The 27,698-nt window shown below is 44.2% G+C and overlaps 1 protein-coding gene across 2 annotated transcripts in view; it reads right to left on the reverse strand.

Moving 5' to 3' along the window:
* Positions 1-27,698, reverse strand: part of RPH3A (rabphilin 3A) — a 1,455,977-nt gene that overhangs the window by 692,277 nt on the left and 736,002 nt on the right. For both annotated transcript variants that reach the window (XM_069619488.1, XM_069619489.1), the window contains one exon: positions 7,249-7,381. In XM_069619488.1, coding sequence (XP_069475589.1) covers positions 7,249-7,381 — 133 coding nt within the window. The remainder of the gene's footprint in view (positions 1-7,248; positions 7,382-27,698) is intronic.

Below are 27,698 nucleotides of genomic sequence, written 5' to 3' on the forward strand. Positions count from 1 at the left end.
AAGATGTAGGCCAATGTTATAAGCCTCCAAACTTGTTTTTTTTTTTTTTTTTTACAGTTCCCTGCCACTCTACCTTTCCAAGGGATGCAGTCGTTTGCATAGCCCTGGCCTCTTGGCTCTGAAGACCCACCTGCAGTTCCGCAAATGTTTCTATGTTTGCGTTTAAGGAATGCATAGCCCATCCCTTTAGACACTTCCTCATCATTTTAACGAGCCCAAGGGGGCTGCTCAGTGCCCATTCAAAAAATGTTCTCAGACTGGCTATCACATTTCTGGAGTTCTATCCATGCAAGGTCGGTGTTCCCAATTTATACAGATTTCCATAAAACCAAGTAAGCATCTTGCGCTGGTACCGATTCCAGATTTCAGTACATGTGTGCACATCCGGTGAGCAGTTCTTGCTCCAGCTGGGAACATGCATTCCTGAGGGTGCATGAGTGGGAAATGCAACTTTGAGTTACCCTCGATAACTTTGGCCCTCATGGGCGCAGCTTTTCAAAACGTTCCCAAGCAACGAACATTGGGTGTAACTTTTCTTTGGATTAGTTGAAAGGCATCAATCCTTTTCCGCATTTAAAAAAGTGTTCTTCTGTGTGATCGGCATGTGTACTGCATCCGGTCCCAATGCAGCGGTCGCAGCGTATTGTGCCCACACCTGGATTTAGAGAGTTTTATCCAGGGTGCGGTGATAAGTGGTTGGGTTCAGAGCGAGTTCAAGGAACTAGGAGCAGGAAAGCAAGTTCAAGGTAGCCATAACTGCAGAGTCACTATCACCGACTCTTTAATACATGTTACTGAGCCAGCCATAGCGACTTTGTAGTTATGGGTCAGTTGGACTTCATATAGAAAGAGCACTTCTTGAGATGTTTATACTCTTGGTGCCGTTTGACAGAAATGCACAACACATTTAAGAAGTATATTCCTTACGTAAAAGTTCAATTTCTCATATATGCTCTTCAAGGAATGGCTCCTCCCCAACACCTCGTTACACACACCCTCCACCCCAGGGACGTCGTTTCACCAAAATGCCTAAGGCAGCAGGAGTGACATCATACACCCGATGACATCACATGAAATGACGTCACATGACCTCTGAGCCAAATGGCATCAGTTCCCCTTTCACCTTGAAGTGGCTTGCGGGCATAAAAAAAGCACATGTATACTTTCTTAAATACCGAATAGGGGCAGGGCAGTGAGGTGCTTAAGAGGGCTGTAACATGTCTCACAGTAAAGACAAAAGTCTGATTTGGAAAAGGAAGCAAACAACCACATGTACAGGTGTGTGCAAACAGGGTTGGGTCTCAGCCTCGACTGCGGAACTGGAGCCGGGCCTGGAGACCCACAGATGGTCTGCACATTTCATAGGGCGTGAGTATCTAGCTCTTAAAATAGGCTGGATACTGTAGATGTGTGCTTCAGCTTTGAGGTGCCTGAGCCAAGGTAGTCGGCCATGACCTGTCCACAAGTTCAACTGGACAGGGCTGCAGACAATGCCAGGTGGGCACACTTGGTGTCTTTGTAGTCAATAGCTCAAGGCTACAAGAAACGCTGAGTGGAAATATCGGGCCTCTGAGATTCCCAGACCATTGGCAAAGTCTGGGTCTGCTGAGGTTTCTGGGACATGACCTGGGCATGGCATATAGCCATGCACCAGCACTGTGCCCTCACAGATTCGCTGGAAATCTGTGCTATTTGAGGTGCTGCTCACTGTGTTTAGAGAGGCTCAGCTTCACCTCACTGATGATGCCCAACAAGGCTGAAACACGTGTATGGGGTTGCTGGTGGTACTCTTGTTCAGAGAGGAATTGCCATAGCATTTCGGTGCTGGACTGCCCTTGTGGGCGGAACAAAGACTGATATGCAAATGGATATTTCCCATCTGTGAAGGTACAGTGAGCAAAAAGCAATGGCTGCGCACTCTCAATGTGGTTAATAACCACTGATCAGGTTATCATGCCTTGTTCTTTCGAGAGAGGGGCGCCTGCTACCTTTTTTGTATTTTTGAAAAGGAACTTGGGGTTGGTCACCCTAGGTTACCTGGGGGCAACCAGACGTGGACTCCCTGCTCACTGTGTTTAGAGAGGCTCAGCTTCACCTCACTGATGATGGCCAACACGGCTGAAACACGTGTATGGGGTTGCTGGTGGTACTCTTGTTCAGAGAGGAATTGCCATAGCATTTCGGTGCTGAACTGCCCTTGTGGGCGGGACAAAGACTGATATGCAAATGGATATTTCCCATCTGTGAAGGTACAGTGAGCAAAAAGCAATGGCTGCGAACTCTCAATGTGGTTAATAACCACTGAACAGGTTATCATGCCTTGTTCTTTCGAGAGAGGGGCGCCTGCTACCTTTTTTGTATTTTTGAAAAGGAACTTGGGGTTGGTCACCCTAGGTTACCTGGGGGCAACCAGACGTGGACTCCCTGCTCACTGTGTTTAGAGAGGCTCAGCTTCACCTCACTGATGATGCCCAACACGGCTGAAACACGTGTATGGGGTTGCTGGTGGTACTCTTGTTCAGAGAGGAATTGCCATAGCATTTCGGTGCTGGACTGCCCTTGTGGGTGGGACAAAGACTGATATGCAAATGGATATTTCCATTATTATTATAATAATAATATATAATTATTATTATTATTATTATTATATTTCCCATCTGTGAAGGTACAGTGAGCAACAAGCAATGGCTGCAAACTCTCAATGTGGTTAATAACCACTGAACAGGTTATCATGCCTTGTTCTTTCGAGAGAGGGGCGCCTGCTACCTTTTTTGTATTATGGATGCGATGGAAACTAGGATAATTGTGTCAAGATCCTGCGGTGAGTTAGAAGAGAGACTCGAAACCCTTGTGTGACTGAATCAGGCATACCTCTACTACTGCATAACCAGACTGGGCAGGCACGGCACTGACACAGCATGACAAGGTTCTACAGTAGCAATGTCATGCATCCAGTAGGATTTCTTCATGAAGCACACACAAATCCAGAGCATTCTACAGTAGCAATGTCATGCATCCAGTAGGATTTCTTCATGAAGCACACACGAATCCAGAGCATCGTGCGTGAGCATCAACGAAGGCAAACGCGTGGCGGCCAAGCCCATTTTTGTCTGAATATAGTGGATTTTGATGGCAGAGCCTTTGTCATTTATACGCCATATTGTCTTTCATTGCCTTATATTGAACTTCATCACTTTCTCCTTCGGCCACCTCATTTCACACCAAGCCTGCTCATACACTCGAGTTTCTGTTCTCCTGCAAACCTTCAAATTTATATTGGACCTCAGGCCATCCCAAAACTCACAGGAATAGCACCGAACCATGTTACCACGGTCTCCTTTTTTACAATCTCCTGAATGGCATACATACGCTGGCAAGGGAAGAGTTTAAAGTCTTGTTTTACAGATGAGGGACCCTGACAGAAATTAAATACTTAGAGCCTCATCACGAGTTTAGCACTAATTTAGCAGTACACCTGTCAAAGTACCACCAAACTCGATTACTGTTATAGCCACTTGGTCCTGCTGAGTTAGAGTGGGAATTACAAGCGGTGGTAGGGCGCGCTAATATGCAATTTGTGGAGCCCATAGGACACCGTGGGGACCTTGGCAGAATTACCATTTCAGAAATTCTACTGTGGTCACTCTGCCAATGTTTCCTAATTTCTGGCATTAAGGTGGAAGAATTACCTCCAGCTTTTTGCTGGAGGTTAAGCTTCCACAATATTGCCAAACCCCTAGTACGGCGATGTGGTAATGCGGCGGTAATGCATCATTAACAGAATTTGTGCCGCATTACTTCTGTTTTTACTCACACTGTTGTACTTGCAATGAGGCCCTACCTAATATGGAGTATCAGACTAATGTGTTTATGATTTTTGGAAAGAAAATCCTGAAAGAATACAGAGAAATACTTACTACTTCTAGTGCGTAACACTATCAGTAGTGAAGGTCACAGAACCTTCTAGACCGACACTAGTAATGTGAAATATTATCTTTTTAGAGGGGTCCCAGTAAAGAATAAATAGTGTAACTTTTGTACCATTTTCTTTGTATTCCTCTACTAGAATACTTTTTAGTGGTATTTAGCACACACATGCACACACTAAGAATAGTATGTATTCTATTTGTAGTGCAGTCCCTCCTAGACATGCTAAGAAGGGAATTTGGTCCCACCTGAAAAATAAAACCATACTATTACTAGCACCGATCAGCCTATCTTTCAAATAGCAGTTATACTATTTCTATCATGGGTAGGTCCGGCTGAAGACCCCTGTGAATTCTGTAAGGTATCCAGGAGCCACAAGAGGAATATTCACAAGTCAGCTCAGACTGTATGATGAAGACGCGTGGATACTCAACACTCGCTGTTTAACAATTTCACCTGGGCTTATTGCATGTACCCAGAAAACCCATTTAAGACATGCATTCATGACTGGGAGTCCAGTATTTTAAGGCCAGTCTGGTAAAAGAGACCATTGATACTCTGTACATAAAAGCCATCTGGAGAATAGTTAATCAAAAAGCAGAGGAGGACTCTTTCCTTGAACTACAGATTAAACTCCATTTTGAGGTGGGTAACCTGGTCAAACATTAATGGACAATTAATAATTATAAATAGTAATCAGACTGAGAATACTTTTTTAAGTCCTATTTGGGCTAAACTAGTTGGCCTCAGGAGATCTCAAATGAACAGCTGAAGTGTGAGGTCAAATGCTGAACTTTCATTCTTGCACCTCTCTAAGTAGCATCTCTGATCAGGAACAATGTTGACAGTTTGGAAAGGAAATTCTAACAACAGAAATCCATAGAAAAAAGGTCCAAAGATGTAACATTATCATAATACCATAGGCCTTCATATGATGCACCAGCACTCATGTTTTAGGTTAAATTTTGAACCTTGAAGTCAATAAGTATAATAGGGTGCCCAAAAGTAAACATTATGGAGACTATGTGGGAGGCAATGCGCTCTGCTCGGGTGTGACTGCCTCATGCATCTCACCCTCAAACAGAGCATTGCACTGCTTCCAGACTAATCCCCAGCACCAGGTAATTTGCCCACATCTCTCCATGCACAAAAAGCTTCAGTGGGTGCTGATCCCAGGCAGGATAATTTTTCAAAACACTGCCTTACCTAAGTTACCTAGCTGAAATGTTAGTAACTTCTGAAGGATCAGTGCAGGTCTGAGATCTTCATCATCAGAAGGGTGGAAAATAGCCAACGACGGCAAGAGAAGATCTAGAAACAGGCCTTCTCCATTTATATGTGGATACTGTGGAACATCTTCCAAACAGATGTCTGTTCAACTCCAGCAATATTAATGTTCAGAAAAGAACAAAAGACCCTGCTGTTTGTGGAGTTTCTCATGGATCACCGAGACCCTGAAAGCATGTAAAGCAGCGCATGCCTATATGTAATCCTAGAAGACTGCTATGTTGAGTTGTGACTTGTTTAAACCTTGGATTTACCTTTGTACAACACCCCTCTGCTTCCAAGCATGGTGCATGCTATATAGATGGCATACATAGACACTTTGCTAGCCTCTTAGCTTTGCTGGGCAAGCGTTTCATCAAAGGCTTCACCAGTGGGACCATTCACCAATACATCCAAAGTCAAAAACAGTCAATTGCCTGCCATTTGGAAAGTCGGCAGCCATCTTACTCGACAATTGTCCATCTCTCCATTGTAGTTGCCACAAAAGAACATTAACTGACAACATTCAAAATGGCTGGTGAAGCTTTTATGCTCCCTCCTATCCAAATCAGGTGATGGGGAGAGAGTGTAAATCCCTTTGAGAAAAGGAGCACGGCTCAAAGGCTGGAAGTCAATAGAATGTAAAAGTAGATGGAGGGGTGCCTGAACAAGAAAGGTTAGCATGAAAGTTGGATTGTCCCATTGTGAAACGGAAACAGTTGAAAAAGAGCAGCTTTAAGGAGATCTGGAAAACATGGAGAGAGAAGCCGGATACTGACTCACACAAGAACAAATGGATTTGAAACTATCTGAAGAACCACTCTTTGAATCCTTGCACCTGGTTGACATGCTGAAAGAAGTATTTTTGTAATCCCTACACCTGGATGCGAGGCAGAGACACGCGAAAACCCTGAAAGCCATCCAAGCCCCAAAATTACTGTGAACCCCAAAAGCAATGTGGACGCCCACAATCACTGCGAGCCCTCAAAACATTGTGCACCCTGAAAACGATGTAAACCCTAAAATAACTACTCCCTGAAAGTATTGTGGACCGCAAAAGCAATGTGAACTTCAGAGGCATTGTGGAGACCAGAAACGATATTAACTCTGAAAGACTAACATCTTAGTAGGGCCGCAGAGGTTGAAATTAAACTGCTTTCTGACCATGCAAGCGTGAGAAATAATCCAGGCTTGGATGACTAGTTTCTGGGAAACTGTGTTTGCCGTTTGCTTTTTCTGAGTAATAAAGAAACCCCTTTATCTCTCACATGTTTACCTTCTTGATGATGGTTTGTCACAAATGCATCATCACACTAGGTACTGTTGGCTTTGTCAGATAAGCGCTTTGAATCAACAGTACTCCCTGAGACTTCACCAATCTCTTGGACTTGTCAAGAAAGTAGTTTGTTCCAGACTTCGTGTACCTCTTGGCATTACAAAAGAGTTACTTCAGACTCTTCACCAGTCTCTTGGGTTTGTCAGACAAGCATTCTACCTTGTCATCTTCCAGGCACAAATCTTCACCAATGCTTTCTAATTAGTAAAGTTAATGGTTTGAGAGGGTCTTCACCATCCACTTGACGTTTTGAATTAGCACCATTGTATGTATTTATGTAAGTATGCATATGTGTCTGGGATTTATAAAGCATGATGCTAGCAGTGAAGCAACAGACTGCTGAACGCTAATCTCTCTAATTTGTCAAGCACATGGCTTGTTAGAGACATCATCAGCTTCTTGGTTTTGCAATGGAAGAGTTCCTTCAGAGCCCTCACCAGTCTCTTGGGTTTTCCAGACACGCATTCTTTCACACCCTTCCTTAGCCTCTCAGTTTTGTCAGACCGTTCCTTCTGATACTTCCACAGTCACGTGGCTTTGTCAATACATCATGCTCCAGTACTCCCACTTCTAAGAACTACAATATAAATGCAAATCATTTTTGGCCTGTGGAATTTATAATTGTTCATAACTGAGCATATATTGGATGATTAACTTCTATGCAATCACTAATTTAACAAAGAACCAAGATTAAAATTTCAGATTCTCCTTAGGCGTACCTTTTTACAGTCCTCACACACTACACAGGTCGCGGATCCTGGATGGCCGAGCTGCTCCCCACACAGGATACATCGATTTACCCCATCACCAGCCACGTTCTTGCGCATGTCTTCTAAGCGGTCCACCAGGCGTCTAGAAATACAAAATGGCAAGGTTATAGAAACAAATGAATATCTATGATACGATATATATTAAAATATGAGAACCAATACTATGACCTGATTAAAAAAATGTAAACGTTGTTCACAGAAAATAAAAATATTCTGATATCCATAAAATATCATCGGTTTGTGTAACATGCAAACCATATTCATTCATAGACTGTTACCCTCCATATTGTCACTTTGCATTGCATTAAAATCATAAAGCTATATCGATAAAGAGAATAATAATGAGGAGTTAACAGTGAAGTAACACTCAGTTTAAGATTGTATCATAACAGTCTTACATCAGCTTGAATCATCATTTAGTCTGATTTCCAATCATAACGGGGTATACCGGCAGTTAAAATCCAGATACCGAAATAAAAGTCTAAGCTAATTAATGACAACTACAGTGGGCGATAAGGCTATAAGCACCGAGGAAAAAAGCCTTGCTGCTAGTTTCTTTCAATGCGAGAAGTTTGGAAAAAACATGGCCGCCATCTGAAGATGAGCTCCTTTCCAAATGCAAACACCCCCTTTCTGTTTCCATCGTGGGTGCCATTTTCATTTCCATCATGGACTCCAGGGCAACTTGGAGATGCAGAGAGATAGGTTGCAGAAGAAAAAGGAAAATAATGGGGTAAAACCAAAAAATAGGGAGACGTGTGGATACCATCAAATGGCATAAATGTTAACTAAAACCAGTGGTACGTTTTTGAATTTTGAGCCAGCTGATTTTCTCATACGCACCATCTCTGTTCTACGTTCTACTTCAACAATATTGAGTGGTAAGAGCTGATGGCCTGAGTTAATAAGAGTGACCTCAGCCTTGGAGTTATTTAGTCTGGGGCAAATATCCAGGGTCTGAGGGCCATTTTAAGTGTGGAAAAAAGCAGACCACATTAAGTGTATCGAGTTTGTTTTCAAACACAAATAAACTATAATTAAGATGGCCGCCAAGGAAATTAAAGTGAGACTGCAGATGGTCCCTCTTATGCTTTTTCATGGCAGAATTCAACAGGATTCCGAAGCACAGGGAATGACAGAGAGCAGGGCACACTTGATGTGGCTTGCTCTATGGGCACACTGGCATACCAGCAGGGTCCAGGATCACGCAGACTGACCGTTTACAGGGCTGTGAGCACACAGCTTTACCATAGGAAGAGTGCTTTGGTCACTCAGTGGCACCAGTAATAATGCGATGGACATAGTTTGCCATTCATGGTGTCTGACACTGCACGTGCCGGCTGAGGCTCCTTTTATTAAGAGTACGTTATGACAAAGTCATGACTCACAACCTTGAAGGGGACATCACCACAATCCTCCTTTTCCATAACAACAAATCAACACTAACAACCATATGAATTAAGAATGTTAACCAACATTACAGCAGTGGGTCCTACAATTCAAACTGGTGGACCTGGATTCCTGGATCAAACACATCACTCAGTTCATCCTGTGTACTCTTGGCCTTTTCCTCCACCTCTGGTGGTGCCTGTTAGTAGTCCGTATAGGGAGTCCAGTTCTCTGCTGGATGTCTCACCACGGGTGATTGCTCCTAGAGAGCTGCATTTGTCATACACATGCCCCTGTGTTATTCCCTTCCTCACTCTCAAAGTCTTTGTGACATTCTCAGAGGGATCTGTGTCCACCTTTATGGCATCAGTGTAGGAGTTGTCTCGGGGCTGAAGTGTCTTAAACAGCTTGTGCACCGCTATGCCGAGAGAATGCAGCATGGTAGGTCATTTTGCACATTCATTGACCCTGACATCCTCAAGGTACAGTTTGTGTTTTTAATTTATGTATTCCATTGAGGTCCAAGGCTGGATGGGGCCCTCAATACGTTGAACTCAACTGGCGCAGCTAGTGAACCACGTTGGCGAGGCACTCTGCTAGCCGTCGTGCTCCATCCTCATCGTCAGCCATGGGGACGGGGTGATGTGATGTGATCTGATGAGACCCTTTGCCCTGGGTGTTTCCAGGGGGGACAATGCGGCCTGTGGTGGCGCAGTTCTGGTGTGCAGCAGTGTTCCTGCAGGCTCTTACATGGCTTGCCACACAGTCCACTCTCACTGTCATGGACCTTGTGGACACATAGCAAATGCTGGAGACTGGACTGATACAGTCTCTTTTACAGGGATAATTACTGTCAATGTTTAGGGCACCCGAGCGCCCCTCGGGGAGACGCGACCCTCCGGCCTTGCACACCAGCTGTTTGCTGACGTTGTTCGATCTTCAGCCAGCACTCACTCCATATCCAGTCCAGATACTCCCCCCCCCCCATTTTCTTTGTAGGCCGAAATGAGTGCAATGATGTTCTGTCTTTCTTTCCTTCTATGTGCACTTCACTGGTGGGCATATGTCACTCAGCGTCGGTGCAGACGTCCTCTTTCCCAGTAGATGCACACATGCACTTTGGTCCACTGCTTCCTCCCAAAAAGTGCAAGCCTGCGCGCTATTGCTTTCTGCTTCCTTCCAGCAGTGTAAACGTGCACCATTATTTCCTCATTTTTACATCTCTCTGCGCCGAGCACGGAGCGCACTTTAACTTTTGCCTCCTTTCTTCTTTCTAGCTCTTATACAGAGCGTTCTGAAATCACCTTCTTTTATTCAGCTCCAATTATGGAGCTTGCCGAATTCGCCTCACTTTTCTTTCTTTTTCTTCAGCTCTGTTCACTGAGCGCATGAAGGTCACCTTCTTTTTTTAATTTTTTTTAAAGAACTCGTTCATGGTGCGCACACAGTGCTCATTTTTACGTCCTTCCTTTTTATTTATTTTTATGTAACTCTGAGCACGGATGACACAACAGGCACCGTTTGTCTTGATCACTCTGATCATGGAGTACAACGAAATGTGCTTTACTTCAGCTCCTATCATGGAGCACAGTGAAAACAATTTCCTTTAGCTCCGTTCACGGAGCACATACGCTTCACCGCCTCCTCAGCCCGGGTACAGCTAGCGAGGAGCGCGGGCACGGCAAAGTGCAGGAATGCACTGCTGCCGGCAGTCACTTCTTTTCAAGCTCTGATCTGAGAGGGAAACCTCCTTTTTGAAGCTCCAATCACGGAGCACAATAATCCTTCTTTTATGGGAGCTCCGGTCACGGAGAGCACACTGCACCGGCAGCTTCAGGGCACTGGAGGCTACCGGGCAGCCACACCAACATCATGGGGCTTCAGACCCCTCAATGCCATTGTTGTGGCTTGCTTCATGGGCACACAGGTTTGCCAGCAGGGTCTGTGATCACACGGGCCAACTGTTTACAGGGCCGTGAGCACACAGCATTACCATATGGACAGTGGCATGGTCACACAGCGGTACCGGGAATAATGAGCAGGACACAGTTTGCCATTCATGGAGTCTGCTGCCGCACTGCCGCAGGTGCCAGCTGAGGTTCCTTTTATTAGGAGCATGTCATGACAGAGTCATGACACACAACCTTTAAGGGGACATCTCCACAGCACTGACAAAAACTAACTGGGGCAACTGTTTCTTTTCTAATTAATGGGAGAAGCATTTGTGCAGAAGGAGGCAGAAATAGCAGGGCGGCTGTGAATAGCTGACAGCTTATTCAGAATGCAGTCTCACACTGGGCTGTAAGGCCAGCATTCCAATACATTCGTTTGCCAGCCGGTAAGTAGCAGTCAACCAGCATCAGAAAACAGCTCAGAACAGAGTGAGACCAATTAACAAAGGATAAGAGCTGCTATCAGCTGGTACAGCTAGCAACAGGGGTTTGATTTCTAATTGAATCGCGAGGTAACTTCTAAGGTGCTAAGCGTCATTTTTATGAGGGTGAAAACGGACATTGGGGAACCACCTTTTCCACTCAAAAAGAAAATACTACAATTAACGGGGGTTTGCCTGCATATGCGGCCTAGCATGTTGGCCACTGGTGACATTTCCAGACTGATTTACAGCTGGGCTAAAAACAGTGGTGTGGAAGGTTGCTCAGAGCACTGCCAGTGGTTAAGATCAGTTCATAACCTTACAACTAGCACATGTGTTGGCTACAGTTTCTCCGCTGTGCGAGAGACACTATGCTCAGACATGACCCAACAAGATTGAAACATGTCATGGCCTAGTCATTTGGGTTGGACTGCCTCCATTGGTGACCAGACTTATTTGCAAATGGCTGGTCCCCTTCTGCAGTGGGTTCACGGGCTAAACAACAGTAGTGTGGAAAGCTGACAAGAGCACTGCCAGTGGTTAAGATCAATTCATAACCTTCCACCTAGCACATGTGTTGGCTACAGTTTCTCCGCTGTGTGAGATAGACTATGCCCAGACATGACCAAACAAGATTATGTTGTGGCCTAGTCATTTGGGCTGGACTGCCTCCATTGGTCGTTTTTTGGCTATCCTGGTTCTTGCATGCGAATCCAAGGATGAATTTTTCAAGGGGCCTCTTTTATCTACAACCATGCCACATTTGATAAATCGGCACCATTAAGTCATATGCATAGTGGAACTATGTTCACGCAACACTCTTTTACATCCTGCGAAAGCCATGCAGGGGATTTGTTTATAATTAAGTTAAAACAATACAAAATAACCAAACATGTCAATTTTAGATTCAACAAAATATATTTTTAGACACACCTGGATCACTTGAAGTTACATTTTGGTTTTCATTTGAACATGCAACTGACTCTGAACTCAATGTTCATGGTGATCAGGTATAGTCGAGAGAACTGTGTAATTGATGTGACAGAAACGGCTGGCCTCTCCTCTGTTGGTTTTTGGGTTAGGGAATGAGTACATCCATACAATCATTTTCACTGGGTTTTCTTTATAAATGCATGTGCATCTCTGCAACAATACACAGAAAAAAATGTTTCCAAATGATTTTGATGTCAATGTTGGTTATTTTATATTGAAGCTAACCTTGAGCATTCGAACAGGGGGCGAATCGCCGTATACTAGAAACTACAGTATTGTGTTTGAACTCTTCACCTCTAACCTTATCTCAGTTGTGTGAGTTTGTGAAGCTTTGTTTTTCCTTTTCTTTCACAATGGTGCTTCTTGGTGATTTCATCTGCCTATTATGCGTTCATTGTTCTGTTCTTTAACTCAATTGAATTGGAACCTATGGCATACGCCAACAAAAATCAATGGCTAGAATGATCACACTGCGTCACTGCAACAACATGCACCAGGCCGGCACGACACTGCCAGACGTGGAAAAAAAGCAGCATCGGTTATGTCACACCATAGAGGGATAACAAGCTGTGACAACAAGAGATATCCTTGGTACCTGAATGGAGAAGAAGATACTGTCACATTCTGTGTCATCCTTTTCACAAAATGCCGAATCTCTGTGAATGGAAACACATCTTCCTTTGTATTCTCCAACTCATTTACTGAAGTGCAACTGACTTTGTTGTCTTTATACGATTCATTTTCCTAGCTGTTTCCCATCCACTTCCTCCAAGGGCGGGTCTATGTCTCATGCTGGATGGGCATTGGTAGAGACGTTGCAATCAATCTGCAATGGTTTGACCGCCTATGTTTTAAAAGTGTAGAGCTTGGTTGTGTAAGAATGATGATCATCATATATATGAGAGCACACAGGGACAGGGCTTGTTGGGGTTTTGAGAAGGGGGTATGGGAGCACACTCATTAAAAAGGACTACACACGCACCCACATATATAGAATTGTGTTGATCGTTCTAGCTCGATCAAACTGTGTACTGGGAAACCTCAGAATCCTTACAGTCATTGTAGATATGATGTCACTGACTGCATCTAAGGGGGGCGGCAAGGAGGAGAATGACGTAGGTTCCGCAGGCAGAATTCAGTGATACTAAACTGCAGGATTGCACTTGAAGCCACCAGTGGCTGGTCCCAGAATGACATCTTGGCACAGGTCCCTGTAGCAGGAATGCCATTTCCTCCCCAGGAGGCACCAGAAGCAGAAGGTGAAGAGAGGGTCAGGCCATTAATTACCAATCCCAGATGGCAGCAAGAGAGATAATGCCTCTTCCAACCCACGGGTGCCCCTTTTCAACAGTATCTAGAGGAAAACGTACCTGTGAAAGAAACACTCCCTTGAAGAGAAGGGGCTTAACAATGAACCTGAAGGATCCAAGAAGCAGTATCCTTTGGACTTGGCACATGTTTATCTTTAGACTTCTAGGGGCCAGATCACAGAAAATGTGCACCGTTGCAAGTGCAAAGGTTGCACGGTGTTAGCACTAGGGCAAAGTTTGCCTATTTTTAAAAACATTGAGACACATTAAAAATCCATTGCACCTCGACAGCATGCAGTGTGGCATGTCAAAGCACCACAGCAAAAATTGCCCTAGTGCAAAGAGGATGCATTTTCACTACATTTTTGAACCAGAGCAAAGTTTGCCCTAGTGCTAATACGGAATGGTATCTTTTTAGCACAGGGTCAATTTTAGGCATGGTGCTTTTCATGTGCCAAACTGCTCTTTTTGAGGTGCAATGGTTTTTTAATGAGTCCCAGTGTTTTTAAAAATAGGGCAAACTTTGCCCTGGTGCTAATACCGTGCAAACCTTGCACTTGCAACGGGGCACATTTTCTGTGATCGGGCCCCTAAAGATAAACCTACTGGTATCACTGCGCTAGCTGTAAAGGGGTGTAACAATGCATCAAGGAGTTCATGCCAGTAAAGTTTAACAAAGAAGAAGTAACATTTTAATAGGACAGCGAAAAGCACTAAAATTGGCCAGTGTATGAATAGTCAGAAGGAGGCCTTCCCACAATGCAGGTGCAAGAAGTGAAAATAGCAGCCTATTAATTGGGGACGGTGAAATGATGTAACTTTGCGAGGAGAATATCGGTGGAGTGCAGAGGTCAAGAGGAGGGTTTTACAAGTCAGTACTGTTATGATGATTGAGGGGCCACTTCCATATAAGGTTTGGGGGACCCGACAGGTGACCTTATGTTTTAATTTTTTCTTGGGCAGGGAGTTGTCTGGCACAGTAAAACAAATGGTGTGCCTGCGGACAGTCTAAGAACGTAAGCACTGCATTCTGGTTTGTTTGGAGATGATGAAGAAGCAGATTATTGAGTAAGCATAAATAGAGGGACTGCCCATAGTGCATGTGTGCAGAGAGAAGGACGGACCCGGTAATAGATCGAAGCTCAATTGGGAAGAACATTTCTTAGAGTTTTTTTTGTACAAAGAACCAACATATGGGCAGCACGCACATCTGTGGTTGATGAGAATGATCCGGTCCAAAAGGGAACCAATGTTCCTGATGACAGAGATCGGTCAAGGGAGCGGGTCATCAGTGCAAGCCAGAACTCTGGGCCCCAAAGAATTACCTCTCCTCCCACTACCATCATCTCTGACTTCTCAGCAATATGCTTGAGCCAGTGACCTTAAGAGGGAAAATGGGAGAATCCCTTCCCCGGATTCTCATCCAGACCATGGCCCAGATGTCACGACCCACACACTCCCCACGAGAGGAATGTGACCCACTCCATGCCGCACCAGATGTCAAGATCCACTGTGGCCACGCCCCAGACAACCAAGGAGGCTGCCCATCAATCAAACCACGTGCCGGCACCTCAGGTGAAGCATGAGCCAACTCGATTAGACAGCAACCACTACTATCGCCATCGTTAGAGATGCTATGATGACATAGCCAGCAAGAACACACGTGCCACCAAGCACACTGGTCATACACACACCAATCCACACGAAGAACATACTCAGTGCTATGGCGTAGAGGACCGCTTACACACACACATACACACACGCATCATTGTTATTTTTCACATAGGCCAGCTACAGCACCGCAGAAACGCAAGACGCCAGAAGAGCTTGTGTACATGCTTGCAAATGCTTCCTCGCCACTAAAAGCCTGAAGTCGTAAGCCTTGCATATGGACTAATGCAGAAGTTTTCATCACAATTATGGGTTAAAGGATGCAAAATAACAGGGGGAGATGGCAGAGCCCTGAGTAACCCCACTTCGGAGGGTGACTGGTGCATACAAAAAAGGTGCCTTGGCCACAAGTTGTGTCTGGTCTGCCAGAGTATCCAGCTGAGTCAAAAGGATTGAATGGTTGACAGTGTCAAATGCTGAAGACAGATCTCATAAAAAAGGGATGCTGAGTGTCCAGTGCTGCAGCGGAGGTTAAGCAGTTCCTGAGCCAGTGTGTACTAGTGAACTGTCATTTTAGTAAAGGTTGAAAGCAGGGATATATACTGATAACCTTCAGCAATCAAAGGATCCAAAGTGGGCTTCTTCAATAGAAGTAGAAGGGTTGCTGATTTAAGTTCAACAGGGATCACTCTTGATGAGAGGTGGGAGTTAATAAATTGAGTAAGCGGGGAGTTAGAAGTGTTTTCATTAGTTTGGTTTGAATAGGGTCAGAAGGGAAGCCATGTTTCCATAGGGCAAGCCGAGAGGTAATATCATCCATGGGAAGTATACACAATTATAGGAAAAAAACTCAGTGATGGGGAGAAATAAGGTGAGACTCGTTGAGCATCTTCTACATTTCTCTGTACTTTTGTATAAACAAAAGAAAACAAATGATTAGCCGTTACCTGTTAAGGCACAGAAGTCAGAGACATTGCTTTGATCATTGACAAATCTTTAATTATTTTAAAGAGTGCTTTCTGAGTGTTATCATCAGAAGAGATTTTCATGCAATGGCTTCCAATTTTGCCATAGAAATGTTTTATCCTTAGCCAGATAATGTTGCCTCAATGTTCATTCTAGGTGGTACACTTGTTTGGGAGCATGATATGATGTGATATGATATGTCACTTATAACACACCTTTAGACAAGTGTTTCTAGGCGCACAAGACAAGGGAGGGAATACAGAGGGAGGACAAGACAAATGATTTTACTAGGCCTTGTGTCATTCAGATCAGGCAAGTGCGACAACAGAAAGTGCAGAGGGAAGGGAAAATGGGGATTACTAGGCAGAGGGAAGGGGGAGTGCAATCAGGGCAGCATTGCTCTTAATAAATGCAGGGAGGCAGGGGACAGTAGAGGTGCCAATTACAGCCCCTTAGTGCGCGGTGTCCCAGAGGCATTGCAGGGGAGACTGATCATGGAGGAGTCTGGAACCCAGTGAGACGCTGAGGGTAGCCAAGCAGCCAGTAAGTGCAGAGAGCAGGAGAGGCAGAGAGAGAAATCAGAGGAGAAAAGGAAGGTCTTGAGCTGCTTCCGGAACTTCAGGTGGTCCAGCTCAAGTTTGAGAGGGGCAGGGAGGCCATTCCAGAAGAAGGCACCTGCAGAGGAAAGAGCTCAACCCCCCCACTCTCTGCCTGGAAAAGCGTCTGGCCCTCAGTGAGTTGGAGGTAGCTGAGCGAAGGGCTCTAGAGGGAAGGCATTTGGTCCATGGGCTTGAAGGCAAGGATAAGTCTTGCAGTCCTGTTCTGTATTAGTTGCAGAGGGCAGAGAGTCGAGGAAGGCAGACTGAAAAAGAGGCTGTTGCAGTAGTCCATCCTAGAGAGGACCAGGGATATGGAGACAGTGAGCATCTGGGGGAAAGAGAGAAAAGGAAGAATACCTCTGCAGAGGTGCACCTGGAAGTGGATCTTCTTGGCAAGGTATGTGATGGGAGGAGAGAAGCAGAGAGTGGAGTCGAAGATGACACACAGGTTTTTTGCCTCACAGGAAGGTGAAGGAAGAGGGTCCAAGGAGGGTGGCCAAAGTGAGAGAGGGAAAGCGGGAGCAGGGATTTTGTTGAAGTGTCATAAGACACGAGTGAAAACTGTTTGTGCAAAACATGTTTAATTTTAAAGGGAGCTGAAGATAAAGCATTGAGTGCATTGATACAGCATTGAGTGAATAGACTATGATACGGATCCATGTTGGGCTCAGTAAATGTGAATTAGTCCCTTACATGACCTAAAGTCCAGCAAAGCTGTTCTGGGGACCCTATCCCAGGATTTAGGTGGCCAAGAGGAAAGTTTTCCTCCAACCTTGCTGTTTGTTGAACCTTCTAAAAAGCTGGTATCATTCTTAGCGAAGGTAGAATTAATTGAGGGGAGTGGCAGACTACTATTGCTGCTGCCAAAAATACTGAGTCAGTAGTTGAAAATTGGATTTTTAAAAGTAATGCTTTACAGTCAATAGGAGCTAATGGGTGTGTGGCAATGACCACAGAGATGGCAGCCCTTCTACCTACTCCTCTTAGATCGATTTGTCTGGATAACAATAAAGCCAGTGGGGGATCGTTCTATGCACTTACTCTATCAGAATTGTCCCTGGACCTAGTATGATAGCAACCTCGCCTGTCGCTCCCCCATCCCCTTACTGTTCCCCCTTCCCTCCCTCCAGCACTATCTGAAACATTGTCAGGCCTAGTACGATAGTCGCTTGTTTTGTTTCTCCCCTCCCTTTCTGCACCCCTCTTTCTCACCTTTCATCTTTCACCGGCTCTACCAGAAATGTTGTCAGGCCTAGTACGGTAGTCGCCTGTCTGTTTCCATTTCCTTCCCACTCTCCCCCTCCCTTCCTTATCTATGTCTTAGCTCTTGCACTATCTGAAATGTCGTCAGGCCGAGTACGATAATTAATTTCACATCCTTACTGTTCCCTTGTTCCCTCCCTTGCCTTGCAGCGCTTTGAAACACATTGTGTATAGGCGCTATATAAATAAACTCTCTTACCATATCATACTGCACTCTCGCTGCCATTTTCATTTTTTCCAGGTGCTCATGTGACTCTGTAAAGGAAAGTGAGTAGGACTGGTTAGTGAGGGGAAGAGGGATAGGATAGATGTTGTGCTTATATATTAATGCGTGCAGAACCAGGAGCAACTGGCATCTGTGCTTGTGAGTTTTTTGGATGTGCTTTGTTTTGTTTGTTCACTTGGCTTGTGTCGGCAACAGCAACATCCAATGTGTGAATTGTATGTTGTTTGAGGTGATTGTGTTTGTAGCCTGTTTAGAGTGATGTGCAGTTTGTGTGTTTTGGTGGGTTTATTCACTGGGCCCCTGTGTGTGTGTTATAGGTGAGAAGTGTGGATTGTTTGGGAGAGAAAAACTGGTTAGTAGGATTTTTGGGTGATCTCTGGTTATTTGTAGTTATGTTCTTATTTTCCATTCTGAATAGATCCCTTACTTTCCTTGTTTCTGGTTTATGCTTTGTATAATCAAGGGTTTTATGGGTTGGGCATTCCGTTAATGGTGTGGTTGTTAAGTGGTTGGTCCGCGTTTATCTCAGCGAGTTGAAAAGCCTGCCTTATAGACTTAGTGGTGGTCTTTTGTTTTTCTTATTTCATTAGGGATCAAGTTCCATAGTTTGGCTATAAGATAGGAAAAAGCAGTTCTCTGAATGTTCTTTTCTCTGTAGTGTCTTGTTTCTATTAGAAGGTCAGTGCTGGATCTTTGGTCACTTCATGGCTGATATCAGGTGATTTTTGTTTGGATGAATTTGACTCCTTGTCTTTGTAGTGATTTATGCGCAATGAAGAGGGTTTGGAAGTTGATGCATTTCTTTACTGGTAGCCAGTGTAGATTTGCCAGTGCGATGTGGTCCCTTCTATTTAGTCAAGAGCAGTCTTGCTGCAGTATTTTGCATCTAGTGTAGTTTTTTGGTGAGGCATTTGGGCATTCCAAGGAATAGACTATTCTTGATAATACCAAGCAGATGATTGGGGAAGTTCTGTTTTCGGAGTTGAGGTAAGAGCGGATCGCGCTTTTTAATTGGCTTGTTCTTAGTTAGGAGTTATTTCTGATCTTTCGGTGGGAGTGGTATTCATCGACCCTTTGACTCACTGTTGCAGGGCTGAGCTGGCCTATAGGGAACTCTGGAGATAGAAGCATTTTTTAGCTATTGCATTGACAACTTGTGATTCCAAGGTGAGGTCCTTGTCCATGAGGATACACAGATTTGTTATCACTGTTGGTGTCTCCGGTTGGGTTCCAATGGTTGGGGCCATGTGAGGGATGTCTGTGTTAGACTGTTTTCTTCTGCGGCAATACACATTTGTTTTGGTTGGGTTTAGTTTGAGTTTGTTGTTTACCATCCAGGTTTTATGTCAGGGAGGTATTTATTGAGGGTGTTGTCCGGGTTGTTGTCGTTAGTTATTTTGCAGATGAGTTAGGTGTTTTCTGTATAGTTGTGAAGGTCAGTCCATGGGCTTGTATTAGTTTCATTAGGGGCTCATATAGATGTTGAAGAGGAGTGGGGAGAGGCTTGATCCTTGTGGTACCATGCGTGTAATATTTTTTGTATTCAATGTGAATGGTGGAGTATGGTTCTTTCTGTTCAGTCCATGAGCAAAGTTTCAGGCTGTGTAGTGCAGAGCTCTGTATACCAAATTCCTACAGTCATCTGATTAGGATTGTGTGCCGGATCATCTCAAAGGAAGCTATGTCCAATAGTAGAGGGGTGATTGGGTGTTGTTGTCCGCATTATTTACTTATTTTATTTCGATCATCTCATATGGAGAGTAGTGCTGATTCTGCTCCTCTCATGGGTCTGAAACTGGCCTGGTTTTTTATTGGTTTCTAAATGATTGAATTGTTCTTTGCACATGTAGGTCTCCAGGATTTTCTCTGGGAATGGTAGGTTTGATATGGGCCTGTAGTTATTAGGGTCATCTGTGTTTCCCGTTTCATCTTTTAGGAGATGTTTGATGTACGCTGATTTGAATGACTTACCATTCCTGTGTGTAGTGATAGGTTTGTCAGTAGTCTGATGTACAGGACTGGTTTTGTCAGAGAGTAGCTAGGAGATCTGTCTATTTTGGTATTGTTTAATAGTGTGTTGAATATTTCCTCACTTAAAGGTTCAAAATGCTCTAGTGTTTTGTTGGCTGTTGGGGCACTGGTTTCCGGGAGAATGTTTGTGGTCCTGCGGATGTGCCAATGGCCTATTCTATTGCTTCTATTTCTGCTCTTAGGTGGGTCATGATGTTGTCACATAGGATTTGTGAGGCTATGATGTTGTTGTTGCATGAAAGTGTTTTTTATTATTTACGTGGTGATTCTAAACATTTTGTCTGGGTTTGTTGCCAATTGGATTCACGTGGTATAATATGCTTTCTAAGGTTTCAGAACTGCAGATTCAGATGTGTCACTGGTTGTTACTTTTGTCTGTTTGGTTGTAGTGTTTCCTCCATCGCTTTTCTAGTTTATGGGTAGTTTTTTACAGTTTGCTTTGTTCATCTATGAACCACTGTGCTGCGATTTCTTTTGGTGTGGGTTTGAAGAACTTTTAAGGGTGTTTGTTGGTTTAACGCATCTGTGATCCAGGTCTGAAGGTTATCTTCAACTGTGTCTTGTGTCATTTCATTTAGGTGGGACGTGTCTGGTTTGGCAGTTTCTAATATTTGTGTTAAAGTCTCAAGGTCATGCGTTTTCCAGTTTATTTTGTTTGTCACGGACAGTTGTGTGTTTTTAGGCATCACGTGGCTCAGGATTTTGATGGTGAATGGGATGACATGAGGGTCACAACATACGATTGGTACCGAAGGGGCAGCAGTCGAAGATCCATCCCTGCAGAAAACTGCATCTATTTTGTGTCCAGTTCTGTAAGTGGGTATGTTCACTATTTGCTGGAGATTAAGTGTTTCCAGTAGGGTAGTAAGAGTTTGTTATGGTTTAATGTTCCCTTTCAAACCAGATGTTGAAATCACTCAGAACAACTATTTAATTGTGATTTGTAGAAAGATTAGCTATGGTGTCAGTGAGTTCTGCAGCAAGATTAGGGTTATAGGTGGGTGGTCTGTAGATCAGAAGGAAAAGTATGTTGAATTGGTGGTTGAGCTTGAGGTTGACTAGGAGTAATTTGCAGTTTATGTTGAAGGATGTGGTGAGGAGCTGATGTGATTTTTGTGCACTAGAGCAATTCTTCCTCCTCTTCTGGTTTCTCAGTTGAATTGAAATAGTTTGTAGTTGTCAGGTATGGCTTAGTGAGCGATTACTTTGTAGTTGTCTGAAAACCACAATTCTGTGAAAAATAGGCATCCATACTACCTTTGCTAAGGAGGTCGTACATTTCTGTTTTGTGCTTTGCTATAGATTGCACATTGAGTAGGCTGCAGTGTAGTGTGTGCGGTTTGGCCTGGTCTTTGTTAGGAGTTATTTCTGGTCTTTGGGTGGGAGTGGTGGTCATCGATCCTTTGACTCACTGTTGTGCTGGCCTGTTTATTGTAGGGTGTGTGGATGCCTCACCTTTCCCTTCATTGAGGAGGTCCATTAAGTTGCACAATGGGTTTCTCTGCTTCGAGTCGTAATTAAAAGTTGGTTGGTTGCCTTGATGGTCTTTTTCCAAGCTCTAGTCATGTAAGTTGGTCGGGTGGCGAGGGATTCCAGTCAAGCTTTCATTCTTCTGGTTGTCTTTCTGAAATTATTTCTTCATTGTTGGGTTCTGTGTGTTGTGGTTTGATAGTATAGTGGTTTCACCTCTAGTGTACCCTGGGTCATATGTTGAGGGCCATTTGATTTCTTGCGTGGCTGGCTTTTAGGTGAAGAGGTAACGGGAAATCTATGATGTCTTTGTTCTAGTCTTAGTCCAGATATTTTGTTGGTTTAGTGTGTTTTGGCGATTTAGAAGTGTTGTGCGTTCCAGTAGGTTGGTCTTGTTGTTTGATGGGGGTGTGGTTTCTTTTGTCTTTTTTGTTCTGTTTTCCATCCTTTTTTGTTTGTCCTTTTTGTATCAGGGTATCTTTGTAGTTGTGGGATGTTTTGTGATTGTTGTTGGTCGGGGGTTGATTTATGTTGTGGCTGTGTGTCAAGCTGTTCCAGTGGTAGGCTTCCTGGTTAAGGGGGGGTTGGGAATTTGCTGATGTTGATCAGTCCTGCTGGTTCCAATTATTTGGGTTATGCTTTGTTGTTGTGCACATGAAAAACACAATAGACTGCGTTTGTTGGCATACCACAATGGCAAATCCCTCACTGTGGTTATAGGCTGAGGGAGGCTGGCTTTTGTCAGGACCTCATATTCATTTTTGGTTACAGGTCCGAAAGCCCTCCAGTGGTGAGTTGTTTCTTGGGCCTTTGAGATTTGCAGTAACATGCTTCTGAAGTGGTTGGATTTGCAGTGGGTAAAATTGGGTTTCCAGGAGCAGAGATCCTAGGTGCACAGTCCAAGGTGTTCAAGGTGTCCAAATTCAGTGGTTGTGAAGATTCAGAAGGTGGCTAATTCAAGGCAATGGAGGTTAGTGTGGCTAAATTACAGTGATTCCAGCAGGGTTTAAGCCAGTACCTTTCTGGTATTGCCAAAAGCAGCAAAGGTTGAACCAGTGCAGTATTTGGTGTGGCTACATTTGAAGGCAGCGAGAACAAATCGGCAGAGTTCTAGTGTGGCTAAACGCAAGACAGTATAACCCAAATAGGCATACTTCCAGTGTGACTACATTTCAAAGTAGCTTTGACTAAATCAGTAAAGTTCTTGTATGGCTAAATTCAAAAGCAGCAGACACCAAAACAGTCCAGTCCTAGTGTGGCTTAATTCAAAAGTAGTGTTAACTAAATCAATACATCCAGATTCAACTTTAATATGTGAAGTAGAAGCAATCGGAGAGATAGCAGGAGCTAAATGTATAGACATGTAAAAAGTAATCAAGCCTTTTTCAATATCAGTAATTACAGCAAATTTGAGGCCATGGTCTTGCAGTGGACGCCCACAGGGGTGGGCTACAGTAATGCACATCTGGCACACAATGATTGGACAATGATAGACAATTTGGGATTAAGAACAAAGAATATTGAATGATCCCTCAACAAAGTGAAACCATTTGAGAAGGATTAGGCCATAGTTTTCAAGCACAGATCAGACATCAAATCACAACAATAGGAACATAATTCATCCTTAGATTAGGAAGTAGTTAATGCAGAAGAAAGTGAATGTATTAGAACATGAGACAAGAAAAGGGTGGGTAAACAGAATTGAAACAAGTATGACATTATTTTTTAAAACCCTTGCTGGGAGGCCTCTTCAAAAGGGGCAAGAAAGGGCTCCAGTAGAATCTGCACTTTAATGTAACCACTTACTTTTAATTCTGTTAATCAGAGCAGTGTGTGTGTGGATACTTAAGAACTGTCAAAGTAGCCGCAGTTAAAATGAAAAAATAAAGTTATGTTAAGTTATGATATGTTACTTGGATTTATAGTCTGTACCACTGCCCATGGTGCCTGGGTGCTCTGAAGGACCTAAAAGATTGATGCGGGAGGATTGGGCTAATGGGAATAAAGGCACGTTTGAATTTGCTGCTATGCTGATGCATGCAGACCGGAAGTACCCCGAGATCTTTGTGTGGGTCTGTTTCTGGGTATTCTGTGTCAAGAACATAGAGGTATTTATGACCAGTGGTGGGCCTTGTGTACCTGTGGTGCTGCGATGCACTGACCAGGAGTGTGGTTGTACAGTTGTAGGGCTCTCTTGTTTGAGGTCTGTTAGGAATGTTCGTTTGATGGTCATGTTCAAGTGAATAAGATTGTCTGTGTATGGTGTGTTGAAACTTAAAAGTGTATAATGTTAGTGTTAGAAGGTTAGAGTGTCAATCCATTGTGACCGTGGACATGTCTAAGTGGCGTTTCCTCCAAGGGTGCTTTTGAGGGGGTATCATGAGGCAGCCTTGTGTGAGAGGATATATCTTGCAGTGAGTGGTGTGCAGCAACGAGATCATGATAAGAGAATGGAACATCAGAAGGGGACATAAACATTGGAAGCCTGTGGCAGTGTGTGGGAGGGCCTAATAACTTCAAGGAGTGGCAGTGCTTTGTGGGAAATCACCAAGAAATTAGGACATGTTTTGCCTGTGAGCAGGACAATATAAGGACTCAAAAACAGTCTTAGCACAAAAGCCAGCAGCATGTGCAGGTCAGTAACTTGTCAGAGCTTCTCAGTCACTACTACAGTTTCCCAACTACATGCCCCATGAAACAATCCTGTACCAGTTTTCAGCATCTGACATTTACTGGGTAACCAATCATTATCATCATCATCGTCATCATAATCATCATCGGTCCTGCTGTGTTGGCTATGGGTATTTGATCTTTGTCAATATAATTTGTTCAACATGCAGCTCTCAGAACCTTCTCCCGTGGTTAGAGACAATATCTTAGCCGCACGAAACACACTCTCTCAGACAACACTGTTCTGGGGTACCTTAGCTATTCCCACTGGCCAGATTTACCCCTTGCTCTACCAATACTGTACTGGGACTACATCCCTTCCCACAGGTAAAGTATCCAGGAGTTAGACATCATGTATTTGTGCAAGGCATCCTTACACATTTGCCCACGGTCCCCTCCTTGTGACGTTTACTGTGGATCCTCCTCCTCTAACCTAACACATGTGGATGAAAAGTGGAGACCTTTATCTTGAACCCTTGGTCAATAAAGGAAACCAGTTGGAACAATGTTAGTTTTGAATCCAAATAACCATGGATCACCACACAAAGGATGAAAGTACTTCCCTCACCATCATTGTCACATCCACATCACCTGCAAATGCATGGTCCCTTAGCATGTTGGAAAGGTTTGGCCCAAGAAGGTACACCAGGGGGTGAATTTCATTGATGAAGGCATTGGAATGGTTAAAAATAGTGTCGTAAACGGCCTTGGTGCGTAGGTGTGGCTTGACACGGTATGCAGACACGTTGTTTGGTGAAGGATCTCAGTCTACCTGCTGTTGCTGCTGTTGCTGATGAGGCATCTTGCATTCTGCATATCCTGCTTCTGTCCACACCCACATTCAACCATTAGAGCCGGTTCCCGACCACCCCTTCAGTGTCCCCTTCAGTGCCCGAACGGTGCCAATAAGGTGACTGGCGCGAGTGTTAGATGCTCTGGGATGCTCTGAAGGCCGACACTGGTGCCAGATAAACTGCTGGTAATCTGTAGGGGCAGAGTGGGGGAGAGGAGGGGAGAGCAAACTTTGGGTACTTTAACTTTCATACTTATTGCCTTCTTTGGTGCTCTAGAGTGATTATACAAGATTTACTGGCATATTCGTAAGATTTACTCCCAAAAGGCCAGGTGGGGTAAGTTTAGCTAGACGTTGCTGACACCATTGTCACTTATTTATTACCAAGCCCAGAACCACGCTTATGCTGTGAAAGGTCAGCATGAGTGTTAGAGTTTGCATCCACATAGTGCCATCAAAATCATTGTTGCATCTAGAAGGCGTGAGGGGTTTGACATCACTGTACCAAATGTTGCCTCTTGGCCTCCTCAGCCCTGGAGTGGTGGATAGGCAAATTCCTCCCCCCACAACCTCTCTTACACCCCACCTGCTTCTACCCATTGGGAGTAAGCCTGTGTAGTGGAGCAGAAGGAAGAACATCCACAATTCTCGACCTAAAGCAACACCCCGCTGATGGAGTGGACCGGTAGCTTGAACACCAATCTCAGAGCCAGTGAAGCTAACAAACCTTGCCTCCTGCCATGCTCCATGGTGATAATGAAGACCCGGGCCCAGTTTAAACGATCCCATTGTAATGCCATGCTGGCTAGAAAAAGGGCTTGCAGCCTGGTGGAGAGGAAAGATACAATGAAGGGAGCACCAGGGGCGAAAAAGGGCGCAAGAGACAATCGCCTCGTTGTGGATGGCATGACTGAACCTAACATATCTTCCTTTTTAAATGCCCTGTAGGCACCTTCAACTCCTGGAGGAGAAGTTGTATTGGCACCAAAAGTTGCATTGACATTGACACCAAAAGTTGTAGGTTTACCAATGTCGTCATGAGAAGAGGTCGAACAAGTCTCCAATTTCGACCTATGTAACATTAACAACTTCGGAGCATTGGATAATAACAGATCCATCAGCCATCAGCTAAAAAAGAATTCGATTGGCCCCGTATTCACCTCGAATGACATAGAAAAGGGTTGAAATCACTCAGCTACACCCAACTTGGAGGCTTTGGTATCCAGCTCGTAGACCACAACTGTGTCTGAGAAGGGGATCGAAGCTATGCATCACAGGCACTGTTAATGAGTACGAGTGACATATCATCTCTCCTGGCCTCTCTGATAATTAGAGTGGACACTCTCATGGCATTTTGTACCAAAATGTCACAGGATCAGTCGGCCACCAAGGTTTTAGAGCTACCCAGAACAACGACATGCCAGGGAAGGAGGTGGGGAAAAGTTGTTTCCAACCTTGCATGCAATAAACAGAGACCTAGGCACGGGGGACACTGAAGGTGGTCATCCCTCGTTGCAAGAAGCAGTATAAATTGATTCTGCAAATTATGGTTCATAGCGGGAACTGCAGAAAATGAGGAAGATGCATTGGAGGCCCTTTGCAATGAAATGTCTTTACTGAACAGCACCATGTATGGTATAATGTGTTGAAAGATCCAAATGATAGATTGCTAATCAATGCACTACATTTCTTCAAGCTGCTTTTATTTCTGTATGATATTTCTTTGATTTAGCTGTTTGTTACTATCTGATGAATTGTTAATAATATATTTAAAGTTTAATTTAACTAAGTCACACAATATAGAAATAAATAAATACATAAAAAAGAAATGTATTGAACAGCTCTCGTAAGAACTCTAAGTCTGGCAGAAAACGCCCTGCATCCCCTCTGCACCGGGTGGAAACCATTAGGAGTCAGATGGAAAAAATCTGAACTGGTCCTAGGAACAGCTTAAGCAGACTTTAGGGGTCACACACAGTCATCTTTTCAAATACCTTGGGGGATGGCACGCATAGAAAGGTGGACCTGAGGGGCCCTCTAGACAAATGGATCCTTGTACAGCAGGACCTAAGCACCTAAATCAGTCATATACCGAATGTTACCCGGTTGAGGTGACTCCAGCTCAAAATAGGCCTCAGAGGGAATGCCCCTTGGCCGTAGTTGGAGTACAAGGAGTACAATGCAAGTGTGGTGACACCAGAGGGTATTATCCTCAGATGACAAAAGCAAGCAATGCACCGCTGGACCATACATCGGTGGCAACCAGGGAGAAACCTTGGCACCCGACATATGGAGTGAGTACTACTAAGATGGTGCACACAAGCAAGGCAATGAGGTGTTCCTCTGCCGGCCTGGGTCTGATGGTTAAGATTGAAGAACTCCATTCTAGGCCAGACAGCCCTTTTTTTTTTAAATCGGACACGCTTAATGGACTTATGGGGTAAAATTCCTGGCCTGGCATCCATCACAACGAAAGACGTTTGTGGCCTCGAACTTCCAAGGTGGGGCAGTTTGGCCAATTGGGTTATCATCAAATGGTATGCACAAGCCATAGCATCATTACTTCACATATGTTCAAAAGCCTTGGCCGATATAGATTTGAATCTAACGGTTTGTTTAAACCCTGACACCAATGCTCTTCTAAGATCTGTTCTGACCCATCAAAAAGCACAAGTGCACAAAGTCAAGGAGCTGTATGGTCCTA

The sequence above is a fragment of the Ambystoma mexicanum genome, chromosome 10 (genome assembly GCF_040938575.1).
Source record: "Ambystoma mexicanum isolate Mex_15411 chromosome 10, UKY_AmexF1_1, whole genome shotgun sequence".
Classification (NCBI taxonomy): domain Eukaryota; kingdom Metazoa; phylum Chordata; class Amphibia; order Caudata; family Ambystomatidae; genus Ambystoma; species Ambystoma mexicanum.